Here is a 26,356-nt window from a genome sequence, read left to right as displayed (position 1 = left end):
ACAGGCGTGTGCCACCATGTCCAGCTAGCTCGGTCTTTTGAAGTTTCAAAGTTCAACGTTGAAGCCCGGTGTGGTGGCAGACACCTGTAATTAAGTACTTAGGAGGCTGAGACAGGAGGATCACATGTTTGTGGCTGGCCTCAGCAACTTAGTGAGACTGTGTTTCAAAACAAACAGGGCTAGGAATATAGCTCAGAGGTGGAACATCCCTGTGTTAATCCCCAGTACCACAACACACACACACACACACACACACACACACACACACACACGGCTCAAGGTGTATTTGGGAGGTGGAGACAGGAGGATCGTGGTTGGCAGATAGCCTCAGCTACTTAGCGAGGCCCTTTGCAACTCAGTGAGACCCTGTTTCAAAATAAAGAATAAAAAAATAGGGTTGGCGGTGTAGCTTGGAAGTAGAATGCCCCTGGTTCTGTCCCCAGTACTTCAAACAAACAAACACAGGGCTGGTGTTGTAGCTCAGTGGTAGAATGTCCCTGGGTTCCATTCCCACTACCACACACTATAAAGGGGGTGGGGAGGAGGAGGTCTAATTTTATTTCCATTTTTGCATCCCCGAAGCCTAACATTGTGACGGGAACATAGCGGGCACCAAAGAAATATCTGTATAATGCATGATTAATGGATGAATAAATGAAAAGCCCTCACGTGTCTCTGCTGGTGCGTGTCTGTCTGAGATGTAGTCCCGTGTCTCTGGGCTAGGGGGTGGCTCCGTTCCTAAATTGTGTGTTTTGCCTGTGCGTATGCGTTCTGAACCTAACCCAGGACTATATGGGTCTTTGCTACTGTCCTTCTGAATGTGAGCTTGTGGGTGGCTTTTTCTTCCTGTGTTTCTGCGTCCTCCAGCTGTGTGAGGATGGATGTGCCTGGACCACTCAGCCAAGTATCAGGATCCTGGGAGGAAAAGGGCGCTGTGGCCATCTGGCGCCAGCAGAGGGCAGCAGAGAGCCGCGCCTCCGCTCCGGGGAAATCGACCCATCTTGGCGGGTTGTGCTGGGACCCTGGAGACCCAGAATCAGGGAGGAAAGCGATGGAGACCGCTCTGGACGGCGCTGCTGTAAAGCTGTGCCATTCCAGTGGCTCCCTAGAGCTCAGACCTCCAGGCGCCTGGGCGAGCCTGTGAGGGCCTCACGAGGTCGAAAGAGCCTTTCCCCCCACCCAGCCCCCAGCCCCCAGTCTCCTTACTCCCGCCAGGAACTCCGCCCTCCCCTTCCTCCATCTCGCCATCCCAAACTCCTGCGTGCTTGGAGATCCGCCGTGCGCCGGCCAGGCCAGCGTTCTGAGGGACCAGAGCGGAGGCCGCGGCCCAGCCCAGCCGTCTAGTTGGCCGGCTGCCCCTCGGGAAGGGTAGATGCCCACCACGACCGAAAGAAGAGGCAACTGGCGGCCGCGAAGGGCCCCACCAGCCCTGAGCCAAGCCTCACAGTGGCCGGGGACGCTCCAGGCAGGGCTCCGGGCGGAGGCTGCAGGATGCCCCAGCTCTGGGTTTTGTAGATGGGGAGCCAGTAGGCCCCTCCCCTCCAACAGCCCCTAGTCTAAGGAGAATTCTTTTCTTCTTTTCTTTTTCCTCCCACCCTCTCTTATCTTTCTTTCTTTTTCCTGTACTGGGGATGAAGCCCAGGGGCGTTCTACCTCTGAGGGACACCCCAGCCAATTTCTATTTTGCATTTTGAAATAAGAGTCTCTCTAAGTTGCTGAGAGCCTGGCTAAGTTGCTGCAGCCGGCCTGAGATCCTCCTGTCTTAGCCTCCCAAGTACTGGGATAACAGGCGTGTGCCCCCACGCGCGGCATGATTTCTTAATTTGGGCGTATCTAGGCTAGACTGAGATTTGGGGTGTAGAATATTTATTATTTTTATTAGAATATTTATTATTTTTGTCCTCCATGGGGAATGGACCCCATGGAGCATTGTACCTTTGAGCTACACCCCCCGGCCCTATTTTGCATCCTTTATTTTGAAACAGGGTCTCACTAAGGTGCCGAGGCTGGCCGCGAACCTGCGATCCTCCTGTCTCAGCCTCCCAAGTCCTGGGATGACAAGCGTGCGCCTGGCTCGGGATATTTATTTATTTGTTTATTTAAAGAGGTCATGAAGCTTTTTATAAACAGCCTCGTCCTCCGTGCTCCTCAACACTACACACACACACACACACACACACACACACACACACTCACAGCTCGTCCTCATCCCGATCCTCCCGGTGGCTGCAGGGTCCTCCCGGCCCGTGCGCACCCCACCCCCCACCCCGACCCCCGCCGGCTTCCACCCGGGCCGAGGCTGGTGTGCTGGGGCCAGGCTGGCGGGGTCCGGGCTGCCCGAGCCCCCACCCCGGCGCTCCTCCCCGCCCGCCGTGCTCCCCGTCCTCCTCCCCGTGCTCCCGGGCGAGCTGAGCGCGGCTGTGCGCGCGCGTTGGGGCCGGGGGAGGGAGGCGCCGTCGGAGGGGAGCAGACGTCAGGAGGCGGGCGGGGAGGAAGGAAGGGAGAGAGGGAGCGCGCGGCGGGCCGAGGGGCCGGCGGAGGAGCGCCGGGGGCAGCTGGGCGCCAACTCCGGCCGGCCGCGGGCAGCATGCTCAGCCTCCTGGTCTGGATCCTGACTCTCTCCGACACTTTCTCCCAAGGTAAGGCCGGCCGGGGCCTCGGCCGGCGGGGGGAGCGGGGCCCGACGCCGCGGGGCGGGCCGGGGGCTCTCAGCCCCGCGCCGAGCCCCGGGGAGGGCGGGGGTCCCCGCGCCGGCGAGCAGGAGTTTGCGGTGGATTCGCCCAAGTTGCTCCCGCTGGCTGCGCGGGAGAACCGAGGAGCGGGTCGGCAAGGGCCGGGGTCGGGGGGAGAAGGGGACCCCGATGCTCCAGGGCTGGCCCCGAGCCTCCGAGCCCCGTCCGCCCGGCCCCTCGCAGGCCCGGGGTCCGCACGCCTGGGGCCGGGCGAGGGCGAGGGCGGGGAAGAGGCTGAAATTTCAGATTTGGGGGTGGGGTGCGCAGAAAGCTGGGACCCGGCTCCCCGGGATGATGCAGAGGGACCCCCTCCTCCAGCCCGAGCCCCCTGGGGCGGGGGCAGCCCCCAGAGGAGGGCGCTGTGGCCTCCCGGGGCTGGAGCCCCTGCCGGCCGGGGGCGCTGGGTGGGGGTGCAGTTCCAGCCTCTGCCCGGGTGGAAGGCGAGTGCTGGCGCCACTTGGGGTCAGAAAAGTGTTGGTGTCTGGGGCTTCTTTGGAACCCGCAGGGCAGAGGCGGAGAGGTTAGGGGCGGTGGGAGAGGTGGGTGTCCCCTAGGCAGGGCTGGGGGGGTCCAGACCCCAGCCTGTACCGGGTTCTGTGGGAGAAGGCTCCTGCCTGCTGGTTCTGACTCTGAGGGGAGATGTCATTTTTCTGAGCCCTCCCCCCTCCCCAAATAAAGGCAGCCCAGAATTTGACCAAGAGCACCACAGTCACTGGCCAGAGGCACCCGTCACCTACGGAGCAGACAGCCCCCCCCCCAAAGTCCCCTAGAGCAGCCAGACACACAAAGGCAGGCTGCAGCTGAGCCAGGCAGATGCCTCCCCACACTCGCCCCAGGCGCAGGGGGGGGGGGACTGGGGCTCAGGACCGCAGACCCCCCTGCGCCCCCCCAACGGGCTCACACTCAAACCAGCCCTCCCTCCTGCAAACAAAGAAACTTGAGCGCCATCCATAGAGGCAGACTCCTATGGAGATGTACATCCAGTGTACAAGATGGAGGCGGTGGTCTCTGTGGGGGGAGCGGGGAAGAGGGAGGTCAGTTGGACGGAGGCGCCCAGGCAGGAGCCCAGCTCCCTTCCTGGTTCGGGTGTGAGAGTGTGTTGGGGTGGGGTGTTCCAGGAGACCTCTCCTGTCCTAAGGCAAAGGGGTTGAGCTGCTGGGGGCGGGTCTAGCTCCCTCTTTCCAATGGATCCCCCCACCCCGGCTCACTCTTAAGATGGGGAAGGGTCCACAGCTGCAGTCCTAAGTGGGGGGGCAGTGGTCGGAGAGGAGGAGGCCTTTCCTTGAGGTTGGCAGGCCAGGCCAGCCACTTGGCAGAAAGTTGGGAAGATGACTTAAGTTCTGACTTTGTTCAGCCAGGCTGCGGGGGAGGGGAGGGGAGGGAGGGGCGAGGAGGGAGGGCGATCAGGCCTGGCACGCGGGCGTTGGGGGGGCGGCTTCTGCCTGCCCCTCTCCCCTTGGCCCTCAAATGTCAGCAGCCACAGGGATACCAATGAGCTTTAGGAACAAATGCTGCAGTTAGCAAACATCAGGGACGTGTGGATTGAATCCGGGCTGGTAATGGTCAGAAAGAAGTGCATGGGGGCTGTGCTCGCTCTGGAAGGGTGGGGGGGGTGAGGGGCGGGGATGCTGAGCTCCTATCTCCCGCCTGCCCGCGAGGGGGGAGAGCAAGAAATTGGGAGAGTGCACAAGTATTTAGGGGGGATGTAGGCAGGAGAGGGGTACCAGAGAAAGGCTAGGGGAGGAGAATGGAGTCATATTGAGTCTAGGGGCTCAGGGGGTGCAGCTAGGGAAGGCGTAGGGGCCTGGGGAGACTGAGGCAGGCAAGGGATGGGGGCTTGGCGCCCGCTTGCCTTAACCCCCATTTTTGGAAAGAGGGAGTTTTGGCCAGGGGTGCGGGGTGGGGGGCAGGGCAAGGGGAAATGGGGTTGCCTGGGGTTGGGGGAGGAGGGGAGAAGGTGGCCACAGAATTGAGGGGAGCAGAGAGGAGGAGCCGGGCAGGGGAGACTTAGCCCCCGGGGCCCAGAAATAAAAATTGCGTTTTCAAGCATTTCAATAGGCTTCATCAATCTTCATTTTTCACTAAATAATTTTCTGTATCTTATCTAAATGAAAACCATTATCCGTCCCGTTTCCATCATGCGCCGGGCTCCTCAGACTGATTGCGCCGAAAATTGAAATATTTATTCATTTTCTGGGAGATTTTCTCACTCCCTCGTCTCGGGGAGGAGAAATTGAAAAAGAAAGATTATAGCTAATCAGAGCGATGTGAGATGACAGGCCGGCCGAGGCGGGAGCTGCCTCCAGAGGGGGCTGGTGTGGGGGTAGGGAAAAGGGAGCAGGCCCAGGCCTCCTGAATCCCCAGTGTCTAACTCCAGAGCACAGCTACATCCTGGCAGAGAAATGACTGGGGGAATTGTTGGGGATTGGTTCTGCTGATCCTGTGATGCACGCGCGTACACACACACACACACACACACACACACACACACACACACACCGGATGTCCTGTTTCTGCCCAAAACAGGGCACTGAGCCTAGGGGGACCCTGGCAGAAATTGGAACACCGGGTTCCCATCCTTGACCTCGGCCATGAGGGAAGCACTGGGTATGCACTGGGAGCTGCGGCCGGAGCGGAGGAGGCACCAGGCTTTCCTACCTCTGGCCCTCAGTGGGCTCACCCATGCGCGCCCATGAGCTGGCCCCTCCAAGGCCCCTTTGATGTACCAAGTCCTCATTCCTCTCTCATCCCATTGTCATTTCTGGCCCGGTGCCCTGCATATGGTAAGTGCCCCTTAAATATCCAATCGATGGATCGATTAGGTGAGATGCCGCAGAGTTAGAGGGGGGCGGTATTAAATGGTGATTAGATCCCAAGCTCCCGTCCATCTCTCCCCGCCGTGGCAGCCTCGCGAGCTTGGGCTGGTGATGCGCTCTCAGGGCCTCAGTTTCGCCTCTGTCGGGCGAGGCTGGGGGCAACAGCTCACAGGGCTGCGCTGGAGGTCAAATGTGCCACCCACGTGGCACAGAAGGGCCCGAGAAATGCTCTGCGTGGCTGGGGATGGAACCCGGGGGCATTCTACCTCCGAGCTCCAACCCCAGCCCTATTTTTTATTCTTTATTTTGAAACAGGGTCTCACTGAGTTGCAAAGGGCCTAAGTAGCTGAGGCTGGCCGGGAACCTGTGATCCTCCTGTCTCAGCCTCCCGGATGCTGGGATTCCAACACGCGCCTGGTTTTTCTATCCTGTATTCTATTAGTTTTCTAGCCTCAGCTCCCCTGGTTCTTGGTCCAGGACTTTAGTTGGCCCCTGCTTTGTACCCTCTCATGGAGAGAAGCCAGTTTGGGGCAGGGGCAGAGGAGAAAACTCAGCGATCCATCCCTGGTTGGAGCCCTTGGGGGAAAAGTCTGCGGGAGACTGGAGGAGAGAGCCCCGACCCCACGGAGGACACTGGCTCTCCCTCAAGCACCGAGGAGGAAGGATGTCAGCCCTGAGGGAGGGGGCGGCATTTCAGAAATAATATGAATTATTGATTGAGCCCTGATGCTAATTGCTAATTATGCATTAGCTAATTTAATCTGTACAATCCCACCCCTACCCCAGAGCTGCTCTGTAAGCCTCCCCATTTCATGGTCGAGAAACAGAGGTTTAGCCATGGAAAGGGCTTTGATGGCACTTGGTAGGACCCTGCGGCCCCGAAGCCTGCCTCCTTTCTCTTTGCTGGAGATAGGGACTGGCTGCCACAGGGTTTTTGGTTTTTTTTTTTTTTTTCCCCTGGTTATGGCAGAGTGAGAACTGGGAGGAGAAGTAAGCTCATTTTACCTTCTTTTTTCTTCCCTGCAGTACTGGGGATTGAACCCAGGGGTGTTCTACCTCTGAGCTGTACCCCAGCTCTTTTTATCTTTTATTTTGAAACAAGATCTTGCTAGGTTGCTGAGTAAAGTCTGGCTAAGTAGCTGAGGCTTGCCGGAAATCACAATCCTCCTGTCTACACCTCCCGAATGCTGGGATTACAAGCGTGCGCACCACTCCCAGACTTCAAAATATTTTTCATATAAATGGTTATGTATTTATATACACATAGAAAAATACAATAAAATGAGGGCCGGGCGTGGTGGTGCACCCTTGTAATCCCCGCGCTTGGGAGGCGGAGACGGGAGGATCGCGCAGGTTCAAAGTCCTCCTGCCTCCGCCTCCCAAGTACTGGGGATTTCAGGTGAGCACCACCATACCTGGCTTCATAGTTTTAATACCAAAGCTGGGCGTGGTGGTGCATGCTTGTAATCCTAGTACTTGGGAGGCTGAGACAGAAGGATTGCAGGCTGGAGACCAGCTTTTACAACCTAGCAAGACCTTCAGCAGCTTAGTGAAAGTCTGTTTCAAGTCAAAAAATAAAGCTGGGCGCAGTGGCACACGCTCGTAATCCCAGCTATTTGGGAGGCCGAGACAGGAGATTACAGGTTCATGGCCAGCCTCAGCTACTTAGTGGGTCCCTCTGCAACTTAGTGAGACCTTGTTTCCAAAGTAAAGAATAATAATGAAAAAAAAAAAAATAGGACTGGAAATGGAGCTTGGAGGAGATAGAATGCCCCTGGGTTCAACCCCCAGTACCATAATAAATAAATAAATAAATAAATAAATAAATAAATAAATAAATAAGGCTGGGTGTGTGACTCATAGATAGAATGCCCCTGGGTTCAATCCCCAGTACAATAAATAAATGAATGAATAAATAAATAAACAAACAAAATAGGGCTGGGTGTATAGTTCAGAGGTAGAATTCCCCTGGGTTCCATTCCCAGTAGCAAAAAAAAGGGGGGGGGTAGGGGAGAGAGAGAGAGATATCCTGTCCTACTTTTTTGGTGTTAAAGCGTTTTTCTCTGATGATATGACAGTACAAATAAATGACATTTTTAAAAGGAGTTTATTAGCAAATAAGGTTTACAGCCTTATGTTTGTCTTTATTATTAAACACAGCTTTGCAGCAGGCCCAGGCATAGTCATTGGAAACCCCCTTTGGGATCCTGGCGGGGCTTGGAGGTGCTGGCAGGAGGACCCACGGGCCTGGGGCGATCTAAGGGCGAGGGGCTCCCAAGTGTCAGGCTGCACCTGAATGGCCCACGGCGGCTGCACAGAACGAGGCTGGCCTCCAATGGGGAGGCCTTGAGGGCCTGTGAGGGCTGGGGGGGGCAGAGGAGTGACAAAGGCATCTGGATGACCTTTCACTGAGTTCCTACTGTGTGCTTTTCAAGTGAACAGCAAAGCCATTGGATAGATAAGCAAACCAGAATTAAGAGTTATAACTGGCTGGGGGCCATCTCTGGGGGCTAGCACCCAGATCCTCACCCTGTAATGTCTCACTACAAAACCTACACAGGCTGGTAACCACCGCAGGCCTGGAGGGGAGCCCAGGAAGACCAAGCCCACCCCATCTCCCCGCCTGGCTTTGACGATCTTCAGTGAAGCAAAACTGAGAGGTGTCTTGTCTTTGAGACCCATGGTTTAGTCATTGAGGGCGGACTGGAAACCCTGTCTCCTGTCAGAAGAAGGGAAGTTTTTGTCTGTTTGTTTGGTTTTTGTTTTTTAGGGAGGGGACACCGAGGATTGGACTCAGAGGCATTCTACTTCTGAGCTACATCCCCAGATGAATTTTAGTTTCATATTTGGAAACAGGGTCTCACTAGATTGCTGAGAACCTCACTAAATGGCTGAGGCTGCCCTTGAACCTGCCATCCTCCAGTCTCAGCTTCCCAAGTACTAGGATTCCAAGCCTGCGCCACCACGCCTGGCTCCTATTTTATTTTGGAACGGGGTCTCGCTAGGTTGCTGAGAGCCTCACTACTTTCTGAGGCTGTCTTGAAACCTACGATCCTCCTGTCTCAGTCCCCCACGGGATTAGGGGTGTGCGCTACCACGACTGGTTAGAAGGGAGTTTTTAATGCCATGATAGTTCCTTTTCTCCTACCTTTGAGTTCTTTGCTTGTAGGCATTGAACCTAAGACCTTTGAACTCATCCCAGGTACTGGGGATGGAACCCAGGGGCATGCTACCCCCAGCTACACCCACAGCCCAATTTTTTATTCCTTATTTTGAAACCTGGTCTCACTGAGTTGCAAAGGGCTTCACTAAGTACAGGAACCGCGATCCTCCTGGCTCAGCCTCCCAAAGGCTGGGATCACAAGCATGCGCCACCACATCTGGCTTCCGTTGGCGCTTTTGAAGTTTCATCTCCGCGTAGCACTTTCAAATGTTTGCAACTTGGCTCCTGTGGCATCTCATTGGATAGAGTATACTATGATGCAGGCAGGGTGATTACTCTTTCTCCATTCCCCAGAGGAGAAAATAGAATCCTAGAAGCAGGTGTCTTGTTGAGGGGCTGGGGGTAGACAGCAAGTTCCTTAATCTTCCCAGTTCCTGGGAGCTGTTTCTATCTGAGGGTAGAGAAGCTGATTCTCTAGAGATGGGGACACCTGGCCCCTGCCTCACCTGGGAGTCCCTGTCTGGTTTCTTATCCCTGACTGGTTTCCTAGGGCCAGTTAACTTGGTAATCTTTCAGAGGGCATTTGACCAGGAAAAGACTGGGCGTGGTGGTGGGTCCCCACTGGAGGAGGAGAGAGAGGCCCCTCTACCCTCCATCCTGAAATGAGCCCAGGGAGAGGCAGCCTGAGCAGTCAGGAAGGAGAACCAACTCTCACAGAGAGGGAGGGAGAAGAGAGAAGGAGAGGGAGAGGGAGAGGGAGAGGGAGAGGGAGAGAGAGAGAGAGAGAGAGAGAGAGAGAGAGAGAGAGAGAGGAGAGAGAGAGGAGAATTTAACTAAATACCAACAAGAATATGATGTTTGGGGTAGGTGTTATTAATTCCCATTTTACATATGAGCAAACAAAGATACGAAGAAGGTAAGAAGACGGTCTAAGATGTACAATGAGTAGGGGCAGAGCTGGGATAAGAATCCAAGCAGGCACATCAGGCGGGCTGCCAGGGGGCAGTTCCTGCAGTGCCTAAGTGAAGGCTTGGGTTTATGCTCCGGGTGTGCACTGCCTCACACCCAGACATCTATCTTTACCCCAGTTCTTTCTTTAGCAACTATACTGGTGTACAAGGGTTTCCTCCTTCCCTCCCTCCCTTTTTTCTTTCCTTTCTTGGACATCCTACTTCTGAGCTACGCCCTAAGACACTTTTTTTTTTTTTTTTGCAGTACTGGGGATGGAACCCAGGGGCAGTCTACCTCCGAGCCGCACCCTCAGTCCTATTTTTTATTCTTTATTTTGAACAGGGTCTCACTAGGTCGCAAAGAGCTTCACTAAGTAGCTGAGGATATCTGAGAACCGTGATCCTCCTGTCTCAGTCTCCCAAATGCTGGGATTACAAGCATGCACCACCACGCCTGGCTTATTTTTTATTTTTTTATTTTGGGGGGGGGGGTACTGGGGTTCCTGGAAGCCCTTCTACCTCTGGGCTACACTCCCAGACCTATTTAATATATTTTTTGAAACAGGGTCTCTTAAGCCAGCCCGGCTGACTTCGAACCTGCGCGATCCTCCTGTCTCCGCCTCCCAAGGGCGGGGATTACAAGCGTGCGCCACCACGTCCAGCTTATTTTTTATTTTAAAAGAGGGTTTTGCTAAGCTGCAGAGGCTGACCTCCAACCTGGGACCCTCTTCTCAGCCTCCTAAGTGTTGGGATCAGAGCCTGGCAGCAGTGTTACATTTCTATGTATCATTTTTCTTCTGACCAGTGCAACAGTGTTACTGGTTACTCTGTGTGTGTGTGTGTGTGTGTGTGTGTGTGTGTGTGTGTGTGTGTGTGTGTGTGTGTGTATTGGGGGAAGTCCTGGGCATGGAACTCAGCAGCATTCTATCTCCGAGCTACATCCAAGCCCTATTTTACTTTATTTTATTTTTGTGGCATTGGGGATTAAACCGAGAGACATTCTACCTCTGAGCTAAACCCCCAGCCCGATTTTATTTCTTATTTGGAAACAGGGTCTCACTAAATTGCAGAGGGCCTCACTAAGTACTGAGCTGGCCTTCGAACCTGCGATCCTCCTGTCTCAGCCTCTCCGAGTACTGGGATTACAAGCGTGCGCCACCATGCCCAGCTTATTCTTTTATGTTGAAACAAGGTCTCACTAAATTGCTGAGAGCCTCCTCAAAATGCTAAGTCTGGTTGCAAATCCCCTGATCCTCCTGTCTGAGCCTCCCAAGTACTGGGATTACAAGCGTGCGCCACTGCTAACAGTGTCCATTTCTGTGTATCCTCGGTCTTGCCAGGTCTGCCTTTTTTCTGATAGATGGCACTTATCGGGGTTGGGAAAGCCCAGCCCATCCTTAACTCTTTCCTGATATCCCTTAGCCTCTGGGCTGGTGGGAGGAGCTCCCCCTGTCTCCTCCTCCAAGTCGAATTCCTCAGCAGCTTGTACTAGCCTCAGTGGTCTCGCCTAGTTCCTCTCTGCTTTTTCTGAACCCATTTAACACCATCGGGATTGGAGAGAAATAAATAGGCCTTGCTGTCAGCCTACCTCCTCCTGGGGACGAGGGTCTTAAATCCAGTCATGGAACTCTCGAGCACTCTCTGGCCAATCCCATTAGGTTCCCTGGAGGCGGAGCTGCCACTTCATTCCTCTGGGGGCCCAGCCTTGGAAGGTGATGGAAGAGTGTCCCTGAGGGCGGCAGGGCTGAGTTTTGAAGCAGGGAAAGGACTGGAGGATCTGAGTCTCCAGAGACAGGACCGGTACCCCAGGGGGCGGCCTCCTTCAGTCTTACTTGGACACCATTGATTCTTTTCCAGAACCGTGACTTTTTTCTCTCTGCCCGGGTTTCCTTCTGAGGCAGTGCTAGTACATCCTGGCTGGGATGTTTGGGGCAGTTTGGACTGGATCCCTTCACTCCCTGGGAAACATAAGGTCATCTATCTTTTTTTTTTTTTTTGGTGGTACTGGGGGTGGAACCCAGGGGCTTTCTATTTCTGGGCTACACTCCCAGACCCATTGTATATTTTATTTGGAAACAGGGTCTTACTAAGTTGCTGAGAGCCTCACTAAGTAGCTGAGGCTGGCTTTGAACCTGCGCTGTCCTCCTGTCTCAGCCTCCCAAGGGCAGGGATTACAAGCCTGCACCACCACGCCCGGTTATGAGGTCATCTATCTTGAAGGCACACTCTGAGCCATGTGTCCTTAGGCGGTTTCCTCCTAAAATAAATAAAAACAGGGTCTTGCTACCTTTGCAAAGGGTATCACTAAATTGCTGAGGCTGGCCTTGAACCTGTGACTCTCTTGTCTCAGCCTCCCTAGTATTGGCATGACAGGTGTGTATCACCAGGCTTGGTTTCTTCTAAGAAGCTTCCTAGACAAGGACTTGCAAATTATTGAACCTTAGTTCTCTTTCACAAAATGAGAACTTTTTTTTTTTTTTTTTAGATTATATCACCAAATTCCAACTCAAACACACCGGTAAGAATTGTGTGATTAGGAAAAACAAAAAACAAACAGCCGGGTGTGTTGGTGCACGCTTGTAATCCCAGTACTTGGGAGGCTCAGACAGGAGGATGATGGGTATATGGCCAGCCTCAGCCATATTCTCCATTTTCTACTGTGAGAAAGGGTGTCCTAAGTTGCTCAGGCCGGCCTCCGACGTGTAACCTTTCTGCCTCCACCTCCATGGTCCGCTCACCCTGGCCCGACTTGGCCTGGCCTTCCAAGGCCTCTTGGGGTCTGACCACCACGGCTCTGAATCAGCTAAATCTATTTTTCTGCAGCCTGCATCCTCAATTTCAACCAGCCCCGGGGGTGTCTGCCCCTCCCCAGGACAGCCACACCTTGAACGGAGAAGTGTGGGTCGGGCCTGGCCAAGCGCCCCTTCCGCTTCCACAGCCACGAGGTCCGCCTCCGTCCGTGTAAGCTCACGGCTAACTTCTTTCCTCAGTTTCTCCAACTCTAACCTGCACCCTCCTAAGGTACCGCCAACTGTTCCCAGCCTGCCGAGGGTCTTGGTTTTTGGTGGTACTGGGGATTGATCCCAGGGGCATTCTATCTTCACGCTACACCCCCAGCCCTATTTTATTTTTTTTACTTAATTTTGCAGTACTGGGGATGGAGCCCAGGAATATTCTACCTTTGAACAACATCCCCAGCCCTGTTTTTGATTACTTTGAAACCGGTTCTCACTGAGTTGCAAAGGGCCTCACTAAGTAGCTGAGGCTGGTTTCAAACCGTGCGATCCTTCTGTCTCAGCCTCCCAAGTGCTGGGATTACAAGTGTGCGCCACACTTGATTTTATTTTGAAATAAAATCTTGCAAGGTTGCTGAGAGTTTAGCTAAGTTGCTGAGTCTGACCTCAAATCTGTGATCCTCCTTTCTCAGCCTCCCAAATACTGGGGTTATAGACTTGTGCCTCCTCTTGCCTGGCTGGCTCAGGAACTCTTGATATTTAAGCAGAAAAAGGGTGTGTTAAACACAAATTTGGGCCATGCGTGGCAGTGCACGCTTGTCATCCCAGCATTCTGGAGGCTGAGACGGGAGGATCACACTTCACACCAGCCTCAGATACTTATGAAACCCTCTGTAATTCAGTGAGACCCTGTTTCAAAATAAAGAATAAAAAATAGGGCTGGGGGTGTAGCTTGGAGGTAGAATGCACCTGGATTCCATTTCCAGTACTGCAAAAAAAAAAAAAAAAAAAAAAGTTTGGCCCTCATTTCATTCTTCTGGAAGCCCTTTCCTCCCCTTAAGTTCTTTATCTGCTGGAGCTGCTTTGGAATCTGCAACCTCCAAAGTTAAAAAACAAAGAACAAAAGATGAGACCAAAAGATAATCAGGGCTCAGCCCTGTTGAAGCTGCAGAGAAAGTCCTAGAGAAATACCAGTTTCTCCCGGTGGGAAGCCTCTGATCTTTGACCTGAGTGGGCAGCCTTTGTGAGGCTGGAGAAATCTTTTTATCTTGGGGAATCCTCCTCGGTGTAAGGGAAGGGTGTCTAGAGGCAGGATGGACGGAGATGACCCTCAGTCTCAGCCTAGGTCTTTGTCATCTGCCCCCTCTAAGCCTGGGCCACTGTGACCAGCTACTGAGCCCAGAGTCCAGGGAAACTTTCCTCTGCTCTGGAGGGAGGAGGGCCTAACTGGGTGGAGTGCCTCTGGATTTTTTTTTTTTTTTTTTGCAGTACTAGGGATGGAACCCAGGGACATTCTACCTCCTAGCGACATCCTCAGCCCCATTTCTTATTTGGAAACAGGATATCACTGAGTTGCAAAGGGCCTCACTAAGTAGTGGAGGCTGGCCATGAACCGTGATCCTTCTGTCTCAGCCTCCCAAGTGCTGGGATTACAAGCGTGCGCCACCACGCCCGGCTTTTCAGTATCATTTCAGGACCCCTTAAGCTGTTTGTGCATTTAGAAGCTGAACCTCAGATATCCTGAAAACCTCTGGGCTTTGGGCAGGTTTTGTCAGCACCAGCCTTTGGCGAGCCCCCACCCCCACCCCCCATCCCAGAAAACCTGTGTTCCCTGAGCACGCTGCGATTGTCCTTTCGTGGAAGTTTTAGGCCGGGGAGGATAAAAACGTAAGTGAGATTTAGCCCCTGTCCTTGAGGCTCTCTTAGCCTGGTGTGGGAGACGGAAGTTAAACACATATTGACGACCCGTAAGATAAAAGGTTGGGGAGAGAGGTCTGTGGGAAGTGCCCGAGGGGGAGGGGAGGAGAGGGAGCCAGGCGGGGGAGGGGACCGCACCAGATGTGCGCTGCAGGGCTGCCCGGCCTCTGGAATGCGGGCTGCTCGGACAATCCCTGATTGTACCCCCTGCTCCGGATGGAAGGAGCCCAGGAATCCGAAGGAGCAGGCTGCCTTTCCTCCCTAGGATTATGAATTCCAAGAACAAAGGCAATTTATATAAAGCACATTTTGCCCGAATCTCCCAACCTCTGGTGTCCGGTCCCCTCCTCCCACCCCCAACTCCCACCCAAAGGAGCTGATTTCCAAATTAACTTTGTGCTCCTAATCAGCTTAGCCGAGGTTTTATTATTATTATTATTACCATCATTCCGTTCCGAATTCTCCCAGGAACAGCCCGGAGGCCCTTCTCGCCCCATTACACAGAGAGAGGTGCTCCTCTGCTCTTCCCATCCGAGTCCCTTAACTGTTAGGTTATTAAAAGGAACGTAGCAGAGATGGGCTGTTGGGGCAGAGAAATGAAGACTGAGGAGGCGTCTGCCAAGGCGCAGGAAGACCGAGGGCCAAGGCAGGGAGAAGCTGGACTCCGCCCTGACAGTGGGACAAGCCCTGAGCAAGTCTTTCTCAAGGGGGAGGTTACCGGGGATTAGACCCAGGGGCACTCGACCTTCCAGCCACACCCCAGTCCTATTTATTTCCCCTTGAAATAGGATCTCACTAAGTTGCAGAAAGCATTACTAAGTAGCTGAGGCTGGCCGCGAACCTGGGAACCTGCGATGATCCTTCTGTCTTCGCCTCCCAAGTTCTAGGGTTACAAGCATGTGCCAACATGCCTGGCGATGTCTCTCTCTCTCTCTCTCTCTCTCTCTCTCTCTCTCTCTCTCTCTCTCTCTCTCTCTTTCTCTCCTCTCTTTCTCTCTCTCTCTCTTACTCTCCTCTCCTCTTCTCTCTCTCTCTCCTCTCTCTCTCTCCTCTCTCTCTCTCTCTCCTCTCTCTCTCTTCCTCTTCTCTCTCTCTCTCTCTCTCCCCCCCCCCCTCTTTCTCTTGTGGTACTGGGGATGGAACCCAGAGGCCTCGGAGTGGCACCCCCAGCCCTATTTTTTATTCTTTACTTTGAAACCGGGTCTCACTGAGTTGCAAAGGGCCTCACTAAGTAGCTGAGGCTGTCTGTGAACCTCGATCCTCCTGTCTCAGCCTCCCCAATGCTGGGATTATAAGCATACATCACCATGCCCGGCTTTTTTTTTTTTTTATTCTCTATTTTGAAACAGGATCTCACCGAGTTGCAAAGGGCCTCAAAGTAGCTGAGGCTGGCTGCAAACCTGTGATCCTCCTGTCTCAGCCTCCCAAGTTCTGGGGTTACAAGCGCGTCACAACACCCTGAGCAATCTAGTTGCCGTTCGGTTCCAGTCCCATCCCAGCCGGCATTGTCCCTTGAAATCGCCCTCCTGGGATGCAGGTTCCAGCGGCCCCTGTCCATCGCCCCCCGCCCCCCCACTCCTGGCTGCACCCCGCACGAACCCCAGGCCAGCTACTCTAGGGAGGCTCTTGGACCCTGGGTTGGGCTGCCCTGTCTACCACCCAGCACACATCTGGGATGTCTCCCCTCACCAGTCGGTGGGCGAAGTGAGAATTTTAATGTCAGTGGGAACCAAATATCATTAGAAAAGAAAATCTGACCTTGCAAAAAAAAAAAAAAAAAATCAAATGGTTGAGCACAGGCAAGTTGAAATGACTTTTGAATTATCTACACTATGGCTGTTCTCTATTTATGCAGAAAATTGAGATGGGAGCCTGGGAAGCCTGGATCGAAGGAATTTAGTTGGTGCATGCTGCCTGAGGTTTCCTACCAGGGCCAAGTCATAAGACACATCCTAGTCCCCAGAATTGGGTAACCCCAAGAGTGCCCTGGGGCTTCCCAGCCTGGCTGCCTGCTAGACGGGGCTGTCAGGGGCCACTTGCTTGGTACCTCTCCTCAGTTGTTGTTTTTTTTTTTATGCAGAGGCCTAGCCGGGTTTGGGAGACTGAGACAGCCTCAGCCATGTAGTGAGACCCGCAGCAGCTTAGTAAGACCCTGTCTCAAAATAGCTTAAGAAGAGCCGGGCGTGGTGGCACACACTTGTCATCCCAGCGCTTGGGAGGCTGAGACAGGAGGATCGCACAGGTTCGAAGCCAGCCTCAGCTACTTAGTGAGGCTCTCAGCAACTTAGTGAGACCCTGTTTCCAAATAAAGTATAAAATAGGTCTGGGAGTATAGCCCAGAAGTAGAAAGCCCTTGGGTTCCACCCCTAGTACCACCAAAAAAAAAAAAAAAAAAAAAAAAAGGTATTTCAGAGGTAGAACACCTCTGGGTTCAATCCCCAGTCCCAAAATAAAATAAAATAAAATAAAATGCATATGACTACCTACTTCATAGAGGATTGAATGAACGACTATCTCCAGTCTCAGAAAACCATAGTTCTTTTTGTTGTTGTTGTTTTGTTTTGTTTTTATTGCGGTACTGGGGATTGAACATGGGGCATTCTACTTCTGAGCTGCACCCCTCACCTGATTTTATTTTTATTTTGAAACAGGCTCTCGCTAGGTTGATGAGAGCCTCGCTACTTGCCGAGGCTGCCCTCCAACCTGCGACCCTCCTGTCTTAGCTGCGCCACCACTCCTAGAAAACCATAGTTACTAGTATGGTTCAGTGCCGGCTTTTCACAGCTCACCTGAGAAGGGAACAGAAGAAAGAGAAAATCAAGTAACAGGCCGGATACAGGGAAGTCTGTGTTAATGGCGCCACGGGAAGTAGCTAGTGCCCTGGGTGGTCACCGAACTCTTTTTCTCTGGGTTTCAGGGCCATGGGAGCTTTGGGGAGTCGGTAGGGTGTGATGGAAAGCACCCTAGTTTGTTTATTATTTTGGTCTTGGGGTTGAACGTAGGGGCATTGTGGTTGAACCTATCTCTGATCTATACCCCTAGCTCTATCTATCTGTCTATCTATCTATCTATCTATCTATCTATCTATCTATCTATCATCTACCTATTTATTTTGTGGTGCTAGGGATGAAACCCAGGAGCATTCTACCTCTAAGCTACACCCCCAGCCCGATTTTTTATTCTGTATTTTGAAACAGGGTCTTACTGAGTTGCACAGGTCCTCTCACTAAGTACCTGAGGCTGTCCAGGAACCCCAATCCTCCTGTCTCAGCCTCCCCAATGCTGGAATTACAAGCATGTGCCACCATGCCCGGCTTTGTTGGGAGATTTGGGGAAATATATTGACAGAACTTCTAGCCAGGGCTTTTGACCCTGTTGGCTTTCACTTGATAATTGGGTCATGAGCAAATTGTGTGATCTGTGAAGAGAAGAGCGCTTGTAGGCTGAACAGGGACCTGGTGTTTTTTGGGAAAAATGGGGCGATGTCCTGGCCAAGTCAGCCTCTCGCCTTTAGGTACTGAGAATGAGTCAATCAGCATGACGTGCTAAGTCCATCTCTTCTCTGGCTGTGTTAGAGTCCCCTGCTACAGAGGAAGATCCGCCGGGCAGGGGAGACCTCAGTTTTTAGGGCCCCCTAGTTCTGTGGGGAAGCTACGTCTTCTTACGTAGAAGTCCTATCTGCAGAAAGAGGAATCCCTCCTGATTCCCCTTCATCCCTCCAACCAGAAAACTGACCATGCGTCAGCTGTCTGCAGGCATCAACGGAAATATGCACAGAGACCAAGCATCTATCCCGAGGGGTTCCGAGGAAAGGAGGAAGCAGTGACAGCAAACAGATGAGGCTTCTAGGGAGGCTGAGACAGGAGGATCGCGGTTCCCGGACAGCCTCAGCCACTTAGTGAGGCTTGCAACTCACTGAGGCCCTATTTCAAAATAAAGAATAAACAATCGGGCTTGGGGTGTAGAATGCCCCTGGGTTCCATCCCCAGTACCAAAAGAAGAAGCCCAGCATCCTTGGACTCTGAAGATGTCTCTCTCTGCAGGTTGGACTGTCTAGACACATCAGGGTGTGCCCATTACTTCTTGGTATCTAATCCAAACGTTCTAGGTCCTGTGTAGAAGCTGTCTAATGAGGGACTAGAATGGGCCAGAATTCTCCACTTCTGGCCCATTTTCTCTTGCATTTTAAGGCAAAGTTCTTTACAGTAAGAGGCAAGCCCAAGCCGGGCGCGGTGGCGCAGGCTTGTAATAAATATTGGGAGGCTGAGACAGGGGGATCGTGGTTCGCTGACAGCCTCAGCTACTTAGTGGGGCCCTTTGCAACTCAGTGAGACCCTGTTTCAAAATAAAGAATAAAAAATAGGGCCGGGGGTATAGCTTGGAGATAGAATATCCTTGGATTCCATCTCCAGTACCGCAAAATAAATAAATAAATAAACGGCAGGCATGGTGGAACACGCTTGTAATCCCAGCATGCGGGAGGCTGAGACAGGAGGATCGCGGTTCGCAGACGGCCTCAGCTACTAAGTGAGGCCCTTTGCAACTCAGTGAGACCCTGTTTCAAAATAAAGAATAAAAAATAGGACCGGGGGTGTAGGTAGCTCAGATGTAGAATGCCTCTGGGTTCCATCCCCAGTACCGCAAAAAAAAAAAAAAAAAAAAAAAAAAAGAAAAAGAAAAGAAAAGACAAGACAAGAAAGAAAGAAAGTATATGGGTGGGACCCAGGAGAATCCAGAGGTGCAGGACTTGGTGTGGGGGGGACAAGGTTCCCCCAGGGAGCCAAGAACCTGGTGTTCCTTGGGGAGCAAGGCCCCAGCAGCCATGTTTCATGCTGGGCGCTGGGAAGCCTGGGGAGCGAGCGCTGTGGTGTCAGGTCTCCTGGTAGGATGGGCTTGGGCTGGTGGTCCTGGGGGAGAAGGTGGCAGGACCAATGGGGGCCGCCTGTGGGGCAGCCCGCGTTGTTCAGGGTAGTGTGTACCCTTTTTCAAGGGTAGGAGGAGAGGACGGCCTTGGCCTGGGGTCTTGGCGCGGGACGGGCTGCACAGACGCCAGCCCGCTCTGCGGCCGAGAGTGAGCCAGCCTCGGGGACCCTGGCCTCTTCCTCTGCCACCCTCCCTCCCTGTCTGTCTGTCTGTCTGTCACTCGCAGGAGTGAAAAGCGCAGACTCCTGGAGCATTTGGTGCTTGATAATTTGTGGATTATAGCTAACTCTCGATAAAGATTCCCCTAATTGCTTGGCTCACCTCAGGTTCTATCATCAAAGCGAAGCCGAGAGGCCCCCCTCGCGCCCTCCTTTTCTTTTTATTATCTCTTAATTAATCACTCTGGCTTTCACACTTAGCAGATAATTACAGTCTCCTGGGCATGCAGCTCATTTTCATAACCTCCTGCTCCAAGCCGGCAGCGGAGGGGGCGGGGAGGAAGGAAGGGGAGAGAGGGGCGCGGCGGCGGAGGCGCAGGGGATGGGGGGACCCTGGCGGAGGGGCGGCAGAGGCTTGGGCCAGCGGCCGGCGGGCGGTGTGTCCCTGGCCAAGGTCCCGCCTGGCCACGGTCTCTGGCCCCTGCTTGTGCCGCGGGCTCCTTTGCTGGCCGGCTGGGGTGCAGCTGCAGGTGCGCTCAGGACGGGAAGCTGCGGGTGAGCAGGTGATGTGAGGCTCCGGGTCCCCAGTGAGGTCCTCGAAGAAGGAAGGCCGTGATGGGGAAGGCCTGCCTGGGCTTTGGATTCGCTCCAGGCCTGGGGACTGTGGGTTTTGGAGGGACCAGAGAGCACACCCCGGGGACCTGCAGAAAGGACAGGGTGGAGCTCTCCTGACAGGACCGAGGAAGGGGAGGGACGCAAGAGCGGCTCAGCCCCATTTTATTTATTTATTTATTTATTTATTTATTTATTTATTTATTTTTGCGGTACTGGGGATGGAACCCAGGGGCATTCTACCTCCGAGCGACACCCCAGCCCTATTTTTTAGTCTTTATTTTGAAACAGGATCTCACTGAGTTGCAAAGGGCTCACTGAGTAGCTGAGGCTGTCTGCAAACCTCCGGAATGCTGGGATTACAAGCGTGCGCCACCATGCCCGGCTCCCACTTTAATTAATTAATTAATTAATTTGGTTCTGGGGTTTGAACCTGGGGCCCTTCTACCTCTGAGCTACACTTCCAGCCCTTATTTATTTATTTATTTACTTATTTATTTTACAGTACTGGAACCACGATCCTCCTGTCTCCGCCCTCCAAATGCTGGGATTACAAGTGTGCATGCCTGGCTCTAAGACACTCTATTTTAAAATGAAATATTAAATTTAAAAAAGGGGTAGGGTGGGTGAGAGCACCTTCTAATTCCGGGGCACAGGCAGGAGGGCCCAGCTTCCCCCGCTGCACTGCTTCTTGAGAGGGCTGTGGGCAAACCCGGGCCACTCTGGCCCAACACAGGCTTCCTTTTCTCGCCACAAGTAAGTGTCCAGCTGGAGCGCCATGACCCCAGCTCCAAGCAGGGTTGTGCTATCTGCGGGCCAGGGGCTTAAGGCTCAAGAGGGGCTCAGCTTCTGGTTTTCTGGTCACTATAATGGGAACATCTGTATTGAGCGCAGCGTGGAAACAATCCTCGATGGTGGGTAACATGTAACTGACCCTGATTTCTTCCCCTAAAGAGGACCTTACCTAATGACCCTAGCTTGTCTCCTCCTCCTCCTCCTCCTCCTTACTTGGAGGTTTACTGGAAATTGAACCCAGGAGCATTCTACCTTTGAACTACACCCCCAGCCCTATTTTATTTTTTATTTTGAAATAGGGTCTCACTAAATTGCTGAGGCCGGCTGCAAACCTGCGATGCCCCGTCTCCGCCTCCCCAGGTCTGGGATGATAGGTGTGTGCGCCCATGCTGGCCCCAGGCATGCTTTCTAATCGTACAATAAAAGAGAAGGTTAAGCTCCAGGATTCCTGCTAGCTGCTCAGCTTTCCAACTTTTGGCCATCTTGTGGGAGTCTACCACAAAAATTGGCTCTTTCATAATGTGGCCCTGACTTCTCGGGAACTTAATTTGTGAATGTGTGTGTGTGTGTGTGTGTGTGTGTGTGTATGTATATACGTACGTATACATACATGCACGTATGTATGCAGTACCAGGAACTGAACCCAGAGGTACTACTACTACTACTGAGCCCCAGCCTTATTTATTTATTTATTTATTTATTTATTTATTTATTTATTTTGCAGTACTGGGGATAAAACCCAGGGTCATTCTACCTCTGAGCTATATCCCCAGCTGTACTTTTTTATTCTTTATTTTTTGAGACAGGATCTCACTCACTAAGTAGTAGCTGAGGCTGGCCACGAACCACATTCCTCCTGTCTCAGCCTCCCCAAAGCTGGGATTACAAACACACCACACCGTGCTTCCTTTTTTTTTTTTTTTTTTTTGGAGATAAGGTCTCACTAAGTTGTCCAGGCTGGCCTTGAACATGTGATCCTCCTGCCTCAGCCTCCCTAGAGAAGTTGCTGGAATGACAGGTGCCTGCCACTGAACCCAGAGGGCGCTGGGATCGATTTCATAAACCAAGGCTGGAGGTACTGGTTAATGACGGCCAGGGTGGGGGTGTCTCAGGGGAAGCAGCAGTGTTTGCTCAGGCATCAGAGTGGAGTTTTGTACATTTTCAGATCTGCTCTGAACTTGGGGTAAGGCTAATGGGACCCCCCCAACACACACACACACACACACACACACACACACTGCCCAAGGGTGTGGGTACCAGAATGTGCGTGTTGCTAATAACATTTTTCTCCCCGAAGAAACACGTTTTGCTTTGCCCTGAACTCTCGCTTTGGTCTAGGAAAAGGTCTTGCAGAGTCTTGTGGGAACATAAACATCTGGCACATCTCTCTCCCCTGAATGCTATTTTCTTTCCTTTTCTTTTCCTGGGAACTTTAGCCAGCAAGATCAAGGCCCCCTCCACCCTCGCCTCCGCCTCCTCTCCTCGGAGACACCCAACCCCCTCTTTCTCTCTCCTCTCTCTCCAAAGTAAAAACAAAATGAACTGGGGTGTACTGGGAATCGTCTCCCAGTGAACTGGGGCAGAGAAAAGGAGTGAGGTAAACAGCTCTCCCAGGAGGAGAAATTACCAGGGAGGGGGGAGAAAATAAGCAAGAGGCCTCGGTGGTGGGGAGCGCATGCCAGACATTTAAAATTCTTTTGGTTTTAATCATCTCGGAGCGAGGGAGCCGAGCTGGGCTGGGGGGAGGGGGAATGAAAACCAGGGCCCTGGACTCCCCAGCGCTCAGCTCGCGGGGCGCGGGAATCCTGAGTCTGTCTAGAACACACTCAGGCTTCTCGGCCGCCCTGCCGCAGCCCTCCCGCTGCCTGCCTGGGACCCCAAGTGCTGGAGCTGGGTGGTTTACCTCCTGGGAGAGGACTTCTCCGCCTCGCCCTCCTTCATCTCATTTTACCGGCTCAGTTTACACTTGGTTTTAAAGCATTGACCTTTCGGGTTTTCCAGCCAGATTGCAAATTCCCCAAGGCCCTGGATTATGTTTTGTTCAAAACAAAACACAACTAACAAACAACAAATCCTGGCCTCTTTCAGAAGCCCGGCTCAGCCCCTCCCTGTGGGTTGAGGCCCACAGACTGGGCCTCTTCAGATGTGAAGTGGGGAGAGCTCTCAAAGACCTAACAGCTGAGCTGAGCCTCCCAAACACCCCAGGAGGAACAGAGAGCCCGCCTCTGCTGGTCCCTCCAGATGCCCTCAAGGGTGCGGGCTTGGTGGCGCACACCTGTGATCCTAGTATTTGGGAGATATCAGCAGGTTCAGAGGCCAGCAATTTAGCATGACCCCGTTTTTAAAATAATAATAATAATAATAATAATAATAAACCAAGCTGGGCATGGTAGCACATTCCTGTAATCCCAAAACTTGGGAGGCTGAGACCAGAGGATTGCAGGTTCGAGGACAGCCTCAGCAAGTCTCCTCAGCCTAGCAAAATCCTGTTTCCAAATAAAAATAAAACAGGGATGGGGGTGTACCTCAAAAATAGAAAGCTGCCCCTGGGTTCAATCCCTAGGACTAAAAGAAAAAAGAAGAAAACATTTCCCACAGGGACTGCCCTGGGGCAGGACTTGGAGGCCTCTTGCCGAGGCCACCCAAGGGCCTTCTTGCTTCTTTGGGGGGCAGGCTGGGGAGCACTAGCACAGCTGGCCTTGGTGGCTGAGATGGGGTTGGGGCTCCAGGCTCTTCTGCTTTTCAGGTCGACTGCAGGGTGTTAAGGCGAGATCTTGTTAGCACGAGGTGCTAAGTGGCCACGCCCCAGCAGCCCTCCCTGGCCTGGTCCCTGTCCTGCCAGCCTCCTTCCTCCTGGCCCTCCCTGTAGGCCCTCTGTTTCTTTCTTTTCATATGGAGACAGCTCTTGCCAATCGTTTTTTCTTTTGTAGTACTGAGGAATGAACCCAGGGACATCCTACCTCTCCGAGCTACATGCCCAGCTCTATTTTCATTCTCTATTTCCTTATTTTTTGGCAGTACTGGGGATGGAACCCAGGGGCATTCTACCTCCAAGCTAGACCCCTAGCCCTTCTCTGTGTGTGTGTGTGTGTGTGTGTGTGTGTGTGTGTGTGTGTGTGTGTGTTACTGGGGATGGAACCCAGGGGCTTTCTACCTCTGGGCTATACTCCCAGACCTATTTTATACTTTATTTGGAAACAGAACTTCACTAAGTTGTTGAGAGCCGCTGAGGCTGGCTTTGAACCCGTGCAATCCTCCTGTCTCAGCCTCCCAGGTACTGGGATTACAGGCATGTACCACCACGCCTGGCTCCTCCAGCCCTATTTTTTATTTATTTTTTATTTTTTGCAGCACTGGGGGTGGAAGCAGGGGCATTCTACCTCTGAGCTACACCCCCAGCCCTATTTTTTATTTTTTATTTTGAAACAGGGTCTCACTGTCCTCGAACCGTGATCCTCCTGTCTCAGCCTCCCAAAAGCTGGGATTACAAGGATGCGCCACCACGTCCAGTTTTATTTTTCTTCATAAGGAGGGTCTCCTTCGGTTGATGAACGGCTCACTACTTAAGGAGGCTGACCTGGAACCTGCGATCCTCCTGTGTCAGCCTCCCAAGCACTGGGATTACAGGTGTGCTGTCACACACCAGGTTTGCTCTCTCCATTCATAAGACCACCAGCTGCGTTTCTACTGCCGGCCACTATTGTCTCCCCAACCCCTCTCCTACTTTTCTAGACTTTGACTCTTGGGCCTTTGGCCTTGTGTGTGAGTGGAGATTCTGCCTTGGAGCTGCAACCCCACCCTTTCTTATTTTTTGGTTTGAAAGCTGGGTCACGGAGCCTGCCCTCTTTCTGTCCCAGCCTCCCAAACTTTGATCCCTTTCCCCCTGAAGTGGGAGTTGGTCCTGGAGCAGGCTTTTCCTAGAGTGCTTCTGGCTTTTGACTGAGTAGTTCAGGAGAGATGCTTTGTGTGTGTGTGTGTGTGTGTGTGTGTGTGTGTGTGTGTGTGTGTGTCACTGGGAATTGAACCCAGGGGCATTATACCTCTAAGCTACACCCCTATTTTTAATTTTTATATTTTTATTATATATTATTTTTTAATTTTTATAAATTTTTAGCCCTATTTTTAATTTTTATATTGAAACGGGGTCTCACTAAATCGCGGAGGCTTTCAACCTGCGACCCTCCCGTCTCGGCCTCCCAAGTACAGGGATTACAAGCCTGCTCGTAATGAGCTTGATGTTCACGGCCCAGAATGGACCTTGAAGAGTTCAGGCTGCCTGGTTCAGATCCAGGACCCCCTCTGGTGCCCTGTGACTTTGTGCAAGTCACTCTGCCGACTCCATCGAATGATGGTAGGGGCTGCTGCTGCGTTCAGTGGCTGGGCGTGGCGGCACATGTCTGTAATTCCTGGGTCGGGGACAGACTGAGACAGGAATCTGGAGTCCGGCCTGCTGATGCAGGTTTGGCCTCGGGAAAATGGCAGATGGAGATGATCCTTGAGGTGGGTGGATGGGGGCCTGGCCTCTGGGGACATCTGAAGTCCCTGGTAAGGATTGCTGGTGGACCTGCCCCGTCTTTGCTTTGAGCAAGTGCTGTCTTAGCCTCTCACCTCCATCCCGGCCCTGTAGCAGCTGCTAATAACATTTTCTCAGAGGCCTGGGGGCACTGCTTGAAAATCGCAGATTGAAGTGGGTGTGGTGGTGCACACTTGTAATACTGGTACTTGGGAGGCTGAGACAGGAGGGTCAAGGGTTTGTGGCCATCCTCAGCTACTTATTGAGACCATCCACAACTTAGACCCTGTTTCAAACTAAACAATAAAAAATAGGGCTGGGGGTATAGATTAGAGGGAGAATGTCCCTGGGTTCCATCCCCAGTACTGGAAAAAAAAATTGCAGATTTAGCTGGGCTTGGATCCCAGTACTTGGGAGGCTGAGATAGGAGGATCCCAAGTTTGATGCTAGACTCAGCAATTTATCAAGACCCTCAACAGCTTAGCAAAGCCCTGTTTCAAAATGAAAAATAAGCCGGGCGTGATAACACATGTCTGTAATCCCAGTACTTGGGAGGCTGAGACAGGAGGATATCAGGTTCAGATTCCAGGGCAGCCTCAGCCACTGAGTCAGAAAAAAAAAATTTAAAAGGACTAGGAGTGTAGCTTAGAGGCAGAATGCCCCTGGGTACCATACCCAGTGCCCCTCAAAAAGTCCTTTCTTGGGGTACTTGGGGTGGGTGGCTAAAGCATCTATTCTCCTTACACTGCTGGGGAAGGCCCAGAGAAAGGGGCCACGGAGAACACGGACTAACACCACTCCTGGTACCCAGAGGGCCGCCACCTCCCCCAGGCATACCCTTATCTCTCAACCTCTGCCCTGTCCCTCCTCCGGGCCCCCTTGTTGTCATGACAACCGGGGGGGATTAGGACCAGCTCCGGAGCCCAAAGATAGGGGCGAGGGTTTAAAGAAGAGGCAGGTGGAGGGGGAGAAGTGGAGCCCGAGGTGATAAGGAAGCCGGCCCGCCGGAGGCCCAGGGGGAGGGGGAGGGGGGGGAGGGAAA

The 26,356-nt window shown here is 52.8% G+C and overlaps 1 protein-coding gene across 3 annotated transcripts in view; it reads left to right on the top strand.

Moving 5' to 3' along the window:
- Positions 1-2,587: 2,587 nt before the first annotated feature.
- KIRREL1 (kirre like nephrin family adhesion molecule 1) overlaps positions 2,588-26,356 on the top strand; it is a gene marked incomplete at both ends in the record, with an annotated part of 98,549 nt that continues 74,780 nt past the window's right edge. For all 3 annotated transcript variants that reach the window (XM_080693090.1, XM_080693089.1, XM_080693088.1), the window contains one exon: positions 2,588-2,639. In XM_080693090.1, the coding sequence (XP_080549216.1) occupies positions 2,588-2,639 (52 nt within the window). The remainder of the gene's footprint in view (positions 2,640-26,356) is intronic.

Source organism: Muscardinus avellanarius (assembly GCF_963383645.1).
Source record: "Muscardinus avellanarius genome assembly, chromosome: 3".
NCBI lineage: Eukaryota > Metazoa > Chordata > Mammalia > Rodentia > Gliridae > Muscardinus > Muscardinus avellanarius.
The sequence above is the reverse complement of the archived record's forward strand: the minus strand, read 5'-3'. Positions and strand labels throughout refer to the sequence as shown.